The 13,459-nt window shown below is 37.3% G+C and overlaps 1 protein-coding gene across 3 annotated transcripts in view; it reads right to left on the minus strand.

The window, feature by feature from the left end:
- The window catches only part of SH3GL2 (SH3 domain containing GRB2 like 2, endophilin A1), a 313,692-nt gene that overhangs the window by 12,894 nt on the left and 287,339 nt on the right, over nt 1-13,459 (minus strand). For all 3 annotated transcript variants that reach the window (XM_072655741.1, XM_072655750.1, XM_072655756.1), the window contains 2 exons: nt 2,243-2,386; nt 1,553-1,686 (listed from right to left, as the gene is read on the minus strand). In XM_072655741.1, the coding sequence (XP_072511842.1) occupies nt 1,553-1,686; nt 2,243-2,386 (278 nt within the window). The remainder of the gene's footprint in view (nt 1-1,552; nt 1,687-2,242; nt 2,387-13,459) is intronic.

The following is a 13,459-nucleotide window of genomic DNA, read 5'->3' on the forward strand; positions in this document are numbered from 1 at the left end:
GTTCATAAAGTACTTTCCTCACAACACCCTTATTAAGTAGATTGTTCAAGTTCCATCTACTATTCCTACATTACAGAAGAAGGAAGGGTAACTCAGAGAGATTAAGTGATTCCCCACACAGAATGCTACACTTCTTTATTTTTCTAACTATTTCACTACTCAAATACTCAGAAGTAAGCATGGTAGGCAACATGTCACCATCGTTATAATTCTCTCCCCTGATAATGCTACCACGTCAGGCAGGCTCTTACCACCTCATACCTACACTATTGCAGTAGCCTACTGGTCATTCTCCCTGCCTCAGACCTCTCACCCCAATTCATCCTGCATTCAGCTGTTACACTAATTTTCCTAAAGTATGAAAACAGACCATGTTATCCACCCCCACCCAACCATCCCCTTCTGGTACACATTCACTAAACTCCAATGACTCCCCTTTGCCTCCAAGATTAAATATAAATTCTTCTGCTAGGCTTTTATAGCCAGCCACCACCTAGAACCCTCCTACATTCCACTCTTCTTACATCTTACTCCTTAATCCCCTCCTTGCTGTCCCTCCAACAGGACACTCCAATTCACGACTCTGACTATTTTTACTGGCTGTCCCCCATCACTTCCTCCTCATCTCAGCCTCCTGGTTTCCCAAATCTCAGCTAAAGTCCTACTATCTGCAGGAAGCCCTACCCAATCTCCCTTAATGCTTATGCCTTCACTCTGTTGATTATCTCCAATTTATGCTCTAGTATATACATACACACATATATGCATATATATACATGCATGTACATACACATATATGTATATGTGTGTATATTGGTTGTACATAGTTGTTTGTATCTTGTCTCCTGGTCCCCTCACACTTCCCCATTCAAAGTGAGCTCTTTAAGAGCAGGGGCTGATTTTTAGTTTTATAGATATCTACAGAGTTTAGCACAGTACCTGGCACATATTAATCACTTAATAAATGCTTATTTACTTACTGATGATTATAAATGTAAATTAAGGCAAAAGGAATAATGAGTTTGTCTTGAAATCCAGAAAATCCGGGTTCAAATCTCACCTCTGCCACTTAATAGCTGTGTGACCAGGAGCAAGGTGCTTAACTACTTTTCACCCCAATTTTCTCATGCGTAAAATGGTTCTGATGATTTTTGGTGTTCAGTTGTTTCAGTCATGTTCAACTCTTTGTGACTCGTTTGGGGTCCTGTTGGCAAAGATACTGGAGTGGTTTGTCATTTCCTTCTCCAGCTCGTTTTACAGATGAGGAAACTGAGGCAAATAGATTAAGTGACTTGCTCAGGATCACACCGTTAGTAAATGTCTGAGGCCAGATTTGAACTCAAAAAGAGGTGTCTTCCTGATGGCAGGCCCAGTGTATCCCATAGTTGTGGTGAAAGAAAATATAAGTAAAGTTTCTTGGCACATTTTATGGTGTTATGTAAATATCAACATTGTTATTATTTTTGCCATTATCATCAATTATAACGATCATTATCATATATGTCTTAGATTGAAACTCTTTACTCCTCCATGTATATAATGTGGCAGATACCTGTATTTCCCTCAGGTCCTTATCATGGAGGTTCTGCAGAGGATCGATGAAATTTTGTTTCACTTCCATGTCCAAAGAATCTTTCACCTCTGAAAGTTCCCTCATGGCCTCTCCAACATCACCAAGGGCTGGGCCTGGAACAGGAAGATATTCTATTTTTACCTTAAAGTACAAATTTGAAGAGTAGACAGCTCTGTATCTAGGCTATAATAACCTCAGCTCCCGTTCTAGTGAAAATGAAGACTTTATTACTCTTGTTCAAATGGAAACTTGAGAAGACAATGACGCTTAGAGTGGAGGAAATTATCACCTAAGAGAAATGAGCTATAGCACGTGATCAAAGAGACAATTTTCTGGGATGTTCTTCCCCTAAAATGATAAAAAAAAAAAAAAAAAAGATTTTTTTCAAATTACAATAAGTCTTTGAGTTCTTGATATGAAATCCAAGTGTTTGAAAATTCACTAAAGTCAATTTTCATGGTGAAACCCTGCCCAGGGAAAGAGATAAAAAACAAAAACAAAAAAACAAAGCAAATATACTGAAAACAATTTTATCCAAATGAAAATAAATTCCTAGTGACAAGGCATGCACTTCTTGATACCATTTTTTAAAATCAGTTTTCTTATCACCATGTGCACCAAAAGCTCCATATAAGCAACATAATTAAGAAGCAAAATGTCGACAGTTACCAAAGTTGCATTCATCTCCAAGCTCCCTTCCAAACTTCAGCATGGCTTCTGCAAGCAGAGCCTCAGCCTGAGGATACCCGGGTCCTTTCTCCTGACCTCGGATCTTGGACATCGTGTTAATCATGCTGAGTTTAGCTCTAGAAGCTGTCGGGAGAAAGATTATAAATGTTAAGTATCTGGTAAGCCTACCCTATTTACTGTCATTCAGTGACCGTATGAAAATAAATTAGGTGAGACACTATTACAGGGGGCATTTTGTTCAATAGCATTGTAAATTTTAAAAATGTAGGGCATAGTGGCTGAAATTTGAAATATGAAAATAAGAAAGGAAGAGAGAAAAGACAAGAGATAGAAGAGAAGGGAAAGAAAAAAGATGAGAGAAAAGGGAAGAGGGGAATAAGGAGTTGAAAAAAGGGAGTACAATATAGTATAAATAGTGGGAAACTTGGACTTTCTCAACTGTAAAGTGACCATATTTGTACTAGGTAAGTGACTTGCCTTTTAAAGTGTCAGGACCTCTTCATTTTTTAAAAAAAAAAAATCTTTTTTTCATTATCAAGCACATATTTTTTTTCCTCCCTGAACTGTAGTGAGTAAATACAATAAAGGCAAACCTAAGTACAGACTTCTGGGAAACTCCGTTTATTTCTAGTAATGCATAGAACAGTTCACAAAGCAGGTCAGACTGGCCATCTCAGTAAAGCCAGTGACCTCAGTGAAAAGGAAGAGTGGAAGTATCTTTATTGACATTGAGGAATATGAGGACTCTGGATAGCTGGGGAATATTATAACTGGTTACACTGGGAAAAGTGGGTTGGCATTGGCATTTGACTAATTGCACCCCTCTCCCTCTTTGATAATAAATGTTAATTGTTTTATGGGACTCAACTGCCTCTTTTAATTTTTTTTAGAGGACCAGAACCACCAGGTTTGATGCCCCACCTTGGGAAAGATCAAACCTCTGTACAAGGACTACACAAGAACAGGCAATGGCAGATGACGTCTTTTGGGGGTGACACCAGGTTAACCTGGTTTGAGTTAACAGACAACAAGCAGAAGAGTCAGGGCAAACTGCATAAGTGATAACATTTTCATTCATCCATGCCTTTAAACTAATTCAGACTAGGAAAGACAACATTTCTGAGGGAGGTAAGTTAAGGCAGGTAGTGACAATTAGAAAAATCAATACAGCATAATAAAATCAGTTACACTGTAAGATCAATAAAGTAGAAATCAGAGGCAGTATTAACGTTTATCTTTTTTACTCTAGGGGAAGGGAAGGGAAAAGGAGGGGATGGGAAGGGAAAGGAAGGAAGGGGAAGAAAAAGGAGGGAAGAAATGAGGAAAAAGGGGGGGAAGCAAGGAAGAGGAAGGGAAGGGGAGAGGGAGGTAAAGAATCTTTGTGTCATATAAGCATAGTTAAACAAAACTTATCAGTCACATCAAAAAGTACTTTTCTTATTCTGCCATGGCCTCTCTTTCTTGAGGTAAGAAGCATTCATTTTTATCAATCCTCTGGAATTATGGTTGATCACTTTTTGATCAGTCATTAAGTCTTTCAGAAGAGTCTTTCATTTTTATGATATTGATGGTATAGTAGAAATTCCTGGTTCTGCTCAATTCACTTTGCATCAGTTAAATGAGTCTTTCCAGATCTTTCTAAAACCATCTTTTTATTAATTTCTTATAACACAATAATATTCCATCACATTGCTATACCATAATTTGTTCAGTCATTCCCCAGTTGACAGGCACATTCCTGGTTTCCAAGCCTTTGCACTAAAACAAAAGATCTGCTTGAATATTTTTGTACTTATAAGATCTTTCTTTTTTCCAAGGCATAAGTCTAGTAGTGGTATTGCTAGGTCAAAGTGCATGTACTGTTTATGAACTTTTGGGGCATAATTTCAAATTACTTCCCAAAACATTTAAACTGACTCACAGTTCTACCAACAACACATCAATGAACTTATTTTTTAATTTAATATTTTTCCCCAACTACACGTAAAAATAATTTTTAACAATTGTTCTAAAATTTTGAGTTCCAACCTTTTTCTTCCCTTCCTTCCCTCCCCATACTCCTTGAGAAGGTAAGAAATTGGGTATAGTTTACACATGTGCAATCCTGAAAAACACATGTTGTGAAAAAAAAAACAGACCAAAAAAAAAAAACCCAAGAAAAATAAAGAAAATGTATGCTTCAGTCTGCATTCAGATTCTCATTATTCCATCATTCTTTCTCTGGAGATATATAGCATTTTTATCCTAAGTCCTTCAGAACTGTCTTGGATCACTGTCTTGCTGAGAATAGCTAAGTCAATGAGAGTTGATCATCATACAATATTGCTGTTACTGGGTACAACGTTCTCCTGGTTCTGTTCATTTCACTTTGTATCGGTTCATGTAAGTCCAGGTTTTTCTGAGAGTATCCTGCTCATCATTTCTTATAGTACAAGCGTATTCCATCAATCGTATACAATAACTTGTTCAGTCATTCCCCAATTGATGGGTATCCCCCAATCAGCCCATTTTCCCAAAACCCCTTTAACCAATGACATTCCCCTCACCACAGTACAGATGAATACATGACGATAATTGCATTTTTAGTAGTTCCTGATTGAAAACAAACATGATGACAAAAGCAACTATGAATTCAGCAGAGCTTTTACATGACTTTTTATTTTATTGATCAATAACATCAACGGAAGCAGTATCAATATACACTATGAAAACTGTGTGCATGCATAGTCATATAAACATGCTCACACATAGACACGTGTGTGTGTGTGTGTGTGTGCATACGTGGTATTATGTCTTCAATACAATAGAAGTAATGTAAAGTCCTCTTTCTGGCATTGAAAGCTCTTCATAAACTGGTCCCTTCCAAACTTGTTCACCTTATTCCCTTCTCATTTTGTGATCCAGCTATACTGGCCTAATAGCTACACTTGGCATTCCATCTCCAGCCTCCAGGTTTTTGAACTGGCTGTCCCACATGCCTGGAAACTTTCCCATTTTAATATCCTAGCTATACCTCTAAGGCAGGTTGGTGTCATAGTAAGCAGCTAAGCACATGGCAGACAGAACATTGGATTTCAAGTTAGAAAGAACTGAGTTCAAATCCTACCCTTACATTAGCTGTGTGACCTTAGGCAAGTGACTTAATCTCTAGGTTACAGTTTCCTTATCTGCAAAATGGGAATAATGAAAGCAACTATCTCCCAGCCTTGTTACAAGAATCACATGAGATAATTCATGTGAAGCAGTTTGTGAACCTTGAAATGTCACCTAAATTCTAGCTACTATTTTGATTAATTTCTCCAGCTTCCTTCAAGTTTCTACTCAAATTCCACTTCTGGCTAGAGACTTTTCTTGGTGCCCTTACATGGGAATACTTGCCCTTCAGAAACTACATCCCATCCAGATAAATACAGAAGTAGATAGGATCTTAGTGCTTTTTATATACAAACAGTGGTAAAGTGCTTCATATCCCAAATTGAGGGAAGGATATTTCAGAGAATTCAGAAAGAAGATAATGGCTTCCACAGTCTACAGTTTTAGCAGGTAAAGTCACACCAAGAGAGTTGGAAAGCTTTTGGGATGTACTTTTAAATGAAATTTTAAAAATTCTGATGAAGAAGAAAAGAGGCAGAAGTATAGGAAGATAGATGGAGAGACAGAGAGAGAGAAAGAGAGAGAGACAGAGAGAGAGAAAGAGAGGGAGAGAGACAGAGAGAGAGAAAGAGACAGAGAGAGACAGAGAGAGAAAGAGACAGAGAGAGACAGAGAGAGAGAGTCACAAACAGAGAGAGAGAGGGAGAGACAGAGAGAGGGAGAATTAAGTGACCAACTTAGATGTTTTTAACAAGAGAAACATGGGGAAGTGACTGAAGATGAATCCAAAAGCTTAGAATGTACCGTAAAGCAAGGTGTTAGAAAGGTTTAAACTCAAAATGAGCTGAGATTGACAATGCAAAAGACAAAATGGTGAATGAGATTTAGGTTAAAAAAAGATAAAATGACTGCCTACAGTGGATGACAGACAGGAGGTAGAATTACACAGCTTTTATTTTGCTTGTTTTCTTTTAAAGAATGATCTTTAGGTTGGCAAAGATAGAAAAAAATATGATTAACAAGAAGTTGAAACCCAAAATAAGTGGTAAATGGTAAGTATCCCTAGTTGTTCTCAATGAGATAAGCAGATATGATTGCCAAGCCATTGTTGTCAATGACGAGATGAAGTATATATTTACTTTTGAAAGCTTTTGACTGAGGAAAAACCCATACTTAGAACTAGATCAAGTAGTAACTAGGACCAGTTTAAGTTTAGTAAGGAAGCCACTAAATTGTACCTAGACATTTCTTCATCTAATTCTGGATTTTCTTTCAGTTTTACATGTATATCTTAAAATTTAGTGCTTGGTAAAAAGGCTAGCAAAAATATTAACTAAAATCTACCTTTTCAGAAAAATTTAAGTATGTGATTTTATGTATATATATGTGTGTGTGTGTGTGTGTGTATGTGTATCTATTTATACTTCCATATAATAGCCTATGATCTGAGGCATGTTAACCACATCTAGTAGAGGTCCAATCATTTACGTTAAGCTGCCACACCAAGATACAACCAGGTGACAGCTACTCATATTTCAGACACAGTACCTAGGAAGAAATAAACACAATGAAGAATTTCTGTGTAAGGACAAACTCTACCACTCTATATTTTAACATCATTTACTATCTTTTTCCATTCACTCTTTTATCTGTTTTCCTGCTTATAAAATGAGAGGATTGGACTAGATCACCTTTCAGGATACCCTATATTTCTGACTTGGAGTCAGGAAAGCTTGAGTTCGAATCCTCAAACATTTATTAGTTGCTCAACCTTGGGCAAGTTGCTTAACCTGTCTTTGACTCAGTTTCCTCATCTATAAAAAGGGGAATAATAATAGCACCTACCTCCAGAGTTGTTTTGAGGAGCAAATCAATTAGTATGTGCAAAGTGCTTTGCAAACTTTAGAGCACTATGTAGGATGCTATTATTATTATTTTCTATAAACCTATGGATCCATAGTAAAAATAAAAGAATTAAGACATTTTAGTGAAAGTCCTTACAGTTCATCTAAGTACCTTTAATCTCTTTTTTTTGCTGCTTTTAAAGATTCTGGCTTTGGGGGATTTAGGGCAAAAGAAATTTAACCAAACAATAGGACATAATATCTGAGATCATCAAACAGGAATGATCTCAAAAAAGCCACTAAAGCTTCACTGCGGATTGCTGCCAATAAACTTCTAGTACATCACGTAGATTATGCACATGCCTATTTAAAGGAACAAAGTCTAGCTTCTAAGGCTTCAGGATAGCACATCTTATGTAGAGTCTGTCAGAATAATAAGATCATTTAAGTCTACCTTAAGAGTCTTTTCTATGTATAAAACCAAATCTGAGCATGGGCTTCTTAGCCAACAATGACATGGAAATGGAGGGTGTGGTAGGGTGGGGGGGAAAGGAGATTGAAGAGAGGTCACAAAAACAGAATGTGAGCAAACCTAAAAAAAGGAATGGGCTGTCTTATAATGAGGAAACAAGAGATAGCAGCAAGGACAAAGAAAAATAGTCCAGGAAAAAAATTGGAATAAATATATCACACATGGATTTGAGATGAATGAAATGTCCCCTAATCTTTTCTCTGTAATTTCTCATGAGAAGTCTATTGTAAAACTTGCTTGCATGTTCATGCCTTATTGGATGGTTGTCCACTATTCAGTCAATCAAGAAGCACTCATTAAGGGCCCAGCACTGTGCTAAGAGCTAAGAAATACAAGCAAACAAGAGTCCTTTTCTAAAGGATTTTACATTCTTTTTTTTTCACCATTTTTTATTGTTGATCTTTTTTTTTAAAAATGGTTTTTATCAATTTTTTTACATTGTTATAATTTCCCTCAGGATCCCTGCCCCTCCCTGAGAGTCATCTCATGTAAAAAATAATATTTTTTAAAGATAAAAAAGAGGAAAAAATATCAACATAACCAGTTAATACATCAAAAAAAAAAAGACAAAATATATGCATTATACTACAATCCTGGACCTCCCACATCTGCAAAGCTTGGGGAGGAGGAATCTTACACATTAAGGAGGGAAGATATACTTCAAGAACTGAAAGGAGAGATTGTGTTCCTATATACTTAGAAAGGGAAGTGACTTGGAGGCAGGGATCCTTACAAGATGAGGCAAAAGCTTGTCTTTCCAAGTCCAAGCATCCAAGAGTCCAGGTGACTGGTAGGAAAGAAGTGGAGGCAGAGAAACCCTCTTACTATTTCCTTGAAATGACGATCCAATTGATCCTGAACCCAGGGCTTAGATGCAGTGGGAAGCTTCAGCTTGCTTCTTTTACTACTCTGATCCCAACTGTTAGAGAACCAGTACTGCGTCACTCCACCCCCACTGGACAGCAAGGATATTACTGTAATCTTCCAGGAACTGGTGCTCCAATTTTGTAAAGTTACCAAATCGTAATGTTGAATGTTGTGCAGCTAGAAAACAATTATTCTATCCCATTTATAATAAGAATGTAATTTTTAAAAACTAAACCATCTGTAAGGGGAAAGGTCGAGTCTGTGCCACGGTTGTTACATCCAATTCCTCTTACGGTTTAAAAGTAGTTTCAACTAATATCTTTGAGGTGATCTACGCTAAATGAGGAGTCTTAGAATTTCTACTTAAAAATCTAGTTGTTAAATGATCAGTGATTGATAAAGAAACCACTACACATGCTTGTCTAAAGTATATTATATGTTTAGCTGGATGGTTTTAAAATACTGGGGGAATTTGTCAAACCTCATGAGAGGATAGATTGTGAAAACAGGAGAGAAACAGATATGAGACAGACAAAATCAAAGATGAAGAGCCAAGCTGGGCTTGCAGAGAGCACACAGGGTTCTCCATCCTTCAACAACTGATCACTTAGTGGCAGAAGGAAGTAAAGCAGATGAAGGAGCTAAGAACCTAAGCAGACTAAGGCTTAATATGACTCCTCCTCAACATGGAAACAGTAACAAAGAACAAAAGAAAAGTGCTAAAAAAAAATCAATGAAAGAACAAATTAAAATAGCCTGTAGTCTAGGGTTAAGCCTATGAAAAGAGCTTAAGACAACCTGAAGCCTTAGAAGCTAGATACTGTTCCTTTACATAGGCATGTGCATAATCTATGTGATGTACTAGAAGTTTATTGGCAGCAATTTGCAGTGAGGCAGTAAATGTTTAGATAAGCAGAGAATAATTAAAAAAACACAAATGATTGCTGGAGTATCAAGATGTTTATTAACAAAGTCTAAAGTACTAATTAGGTCATCCAATGGCAGTGATCCTGATTGCCCCAGTCCATACTGGAGTGCGAGGTCCCCCAAATGCTACAAAGCTAAAAAGGTTTTGAGCACGGTTCTGCAAAGCAATGGCTCTCTGTGTCTAGTGACCAGTGAACTAAGACCCCAAAGACTCATCATCAGATTGACCAAAGGGTGATGAATTTTTCAGGTTTCAGTAATTCTGAAAGACCATCTACTAGGACAGGTAAGGAGCCCACTAAGTCTTCTTAGATATAGAGCAAAGCTACATTGATAAAATCACAGACCTACCAAGTATAGAAATATTAGCAGGAAAAAGTCCTTAGTGGAAATAGTCCTAGAATGGGAGCCAGAGACCTGAGTTCTAATCCTGTGTCAATTCAAGTTATTTGTCATGTGTCAGTCACTATGTGAGGTCCATGGGACATAAAGACAAAAACAAAACAATCTCTGCTCTCGAGGAGCTTACTTTGGGGTTGGGGGGGAGGGATGGTAGTGAAGAAAGAAGAATAACACACACACACATAAAAGAACATAAAATACACAGTGTTTCAAAAATCTTAGTGCATTTTAAAGTTAATAATAGCTATTAAGTGATTATTAAGCTATTAACAGTTTACAAGATAGCTAGGTGGTGCAGTGGATAGAATGTTAGGCATAAAATCAGGAAGACTTTGCAAGTTCAAATCTGGTCCCGGACATTTACCAGCTGTGTGACCCTGGGCAAGTCACTTAACCAGCTTGTTTCAGTTTTCTCATCCGTAAAATGAGCTGGAGAAGGAAATGACAAACCATTCCATCGTCTTTGCCAAGAAAGCCCCAAAAGGGATCATGAAGAGTTGGACACAACTGAAAAACGACTGAACTGAAAAATTGTCTAAAACTGCACTGGGACTTTTGAGACATTGTATGTGAATGTGTATCTGTGATAATTCCAGAAAAAGGCTACAGGTCTAATATGAAGAACAGTTATTAAACAAGACAAAGATTCCAGAGGGTAGAACAGAAAAGTTAGGGAAAATGGGATTTGGCCATCTGATGAATGGTGTTGTCATGGATGGGTATGAAGAAGAGATGAGGGATGACCAGAGAAGAAAGATTCTGCCAAGTCAATCTATAGCTAGTTAACGGTTATTGCCATTGATAAGTTCTGTGACCATGAGGAAATTTCCCTCTTCCTCCATCCTTTAACTTCTTCATGTATAAAATGAGGAAGCTGAACTAGATCTAGAGTTCTTAACTTGAGGTTTGTAAGTTTTAAAAAAAATTGATAATGATATTTCAATAATAGTTTCATTTGTAATTCTAGATATTTTATGCATTTTAAAAGCACTATTCTGAGAATGAGTCCAGAGACTTCACTAGATACTGCCCAAGCACAGTGACACAAAAAAAGGTTAAGGACTCCTAAAGTGAGGTGATCTCTGAGGTCTTTCCTCCTTCTTAAAGTCTGTGACACTCATGTATGTGATAGAAGTTAATTTAAGAGTATACACATATTTTTACACGTACTATTCTGAGTCAAGCCACTTCTACTCTCAAAGAGATGGACTTGTTCACCTACCAGGACACAGTATTACTTTTTAGAAATAAAGATGATATATTTTTTTATTCTCCCAAACACCAATCACAGTACTTTGCATATAAAAGATACTTGATAAACATTTGCTGAATTATCCCAATAGATTTACCCAAAGTATCATCCTGAAAATATCTCAGTACCTGCCCCTATAGCCAGTCCCCTCCTTCCTTTAGGAAGTTGTTACCTAAAACCTGTATTTGAGGAAGTGCCCAAACAAACCATACATTACCTCTTGCTCAGCTCCGGTCCTGACTCTCCTGTCTTCTCCAACTCTGCTCCAGCTGCCTTCTCACCCTGGAGATGTCTCTTCCCTGGAGCTGGTGGAGAGTTTCTGCCCTCCATTTGAGAAAGTGCCTTGATACACTATGCTTACTTCTCTCGAGTCCCTGCTCCTGGTTCAACAGCACCTGCCCCTTCCTAACCCCATCTTCCTTTCAGCTCCCTTTTACTTATGGTTCTTCCTACCATTAGAATTTAAGTTTCTTGAGGGTGGGGGTCACATTTACTTTCATTTGTATTTATATTTTCAACTCTTGGCATAGTTCTTGGCACAAGGTGAGCACTTAACAAATTTTCATTCCTCTGTCTCTCTCTGTCTCTCTGTCTCTGTCTCTCTGTCTCTGTCTGTCTCTCTGTCTCTCTGTCTCTGTCTCTGTCTCTGTCTCTCTCTGTCTCTCTGTCTCTCTCTCTCTCTCTCTCTCTCTCCCTCTCTCTCTTTCCTCTCTGCTCTTTCTTTATTTTTCTTTCTTTTGACCTATCTATAGATCTATCAACAAAAAGCTTTGAATGTTGGACACAGAATCACAAGGTGATCAAATCCCTGCTCTAACATTTATTAACTATGTGATTCTGGGCAAGTCATTTCTCTTTTCTTCCCTCAATTTCCCTAACTAAACAGAGATAATAATAGGGAAAATAATACCTGCAGTCACTATCACATAGATATGTTCTAAGGAAAATTACTCTGTGGATCTCAAAGCACTAGTTATTATTGTTCACATAATTTTGAGGCCAGAAGAGATCTTCATGACCAAATAGGCCATTCTTTTGATTTTATAGATATGAAAATTCATGCCCAAAGAACTTAAATGACTTGCCCAAACTCATATAGCCAGTTTGTGAAAAAGCTAGAAATAGTAAGGCTCAGTACTCATTTTTCACTTAGGAAGAACTGATTTAAGCTAGAATCTATGATATCCAAAAGATATGTCACCATTTATGCAGAGGCAACTACCCAAGACAGAAGGAAATTTAATTGCCTACCTCAAGACTGCCTTGTATTTTTTATCCTAATTAGTTTCAGTTTAATAAGTCACAAAGATACAATTGCAGATATTCTTGGCCAAGGAGGTCCGTGCCAAAGTAATTATGAAGAATGATCTTAGTGATGTCACAAACTGTAAACACTTTCACCTTTTTTTGCATACTTTCCATATTTAGCAATGATGCAACTAAGAGCAAAAAAAAAGAGAACAGTCAGTGATGTCAAAGTTATAGGTTATGGTGCTTTGGTTTGAGGTTTTCTTACTTAAATATTCCCAAAGAGTGATCTAATTTAGGTTATGAGTTTCTGGCCCTGCATTCATATACAAAACTGAAGTGAGGATAAGCTGTCAAAAATGCTGCACTATAGCAGAAAAAGGGACTGCAATTTGGAATCAAACAATGTAGGCTTGAGCTTCAGTACTGCCACTATCTAACAGTAAATTGGGCAATTTACTTACGTTATAGAAACTGTCACAGGATCTATTGATTAGGAACTGCTGTCATTCATATAATCAACTATACAGAGTATAATAACACAGCTTATCATACTCAAGGTGCAGATTTCACCGAAGTCAGTGAACCACAAACATCAGTTTCCAGCTATATTATTTAGGTTTTGGTTCCATAAGTAAGATGGATAGAATGGGATTTCAAAGAGTGAGAAAGGGAAGCTAATGATTTACAGATCAAAGAACAGAGGGCAGGAGGAGAAGATATCAGCTAAAATAGAAAAATAGTCAGTTAGCCCCAGATCTATAGTTGCCAAGCTTGATTTTGCAGATTCTGCAAACTCTGGTGTGCTCATCTTAAGTAAGTAACAGGAAGAAAGAGAAGCCAGAAAGCCTCTCATCGCACATCTGTCTCTGAGACTTCATTTTTCTTATAAGAGGGCTAGACTATGTAATCTCCAATTCCAGTTCTAAAACCTGAAATAGGAAGTGTTTCATCAATATTCAAAAGCCAGCCTAGGTAGTAATAATTAGTTAAGAAAATTAAGATCCTTCCAATTTTTTGGAAGAATGATC

Source organism: Notamacropus eugenii, chromosome 1 (genome assembly GCF_028372415.1).
Source record: "Notamacropus eugenii isolate mMacEug1 chromosome 1, mMacEug1.pri_v2, whole genome shotgun sequence".
In the NCBI taxonomy this organism is placed as follows: Eukaryota; Metazoa; Chordata; class Mammalia; order Diprotodontia; family Macropodidae; genus Notamacropus; species Notamacropus eugenii.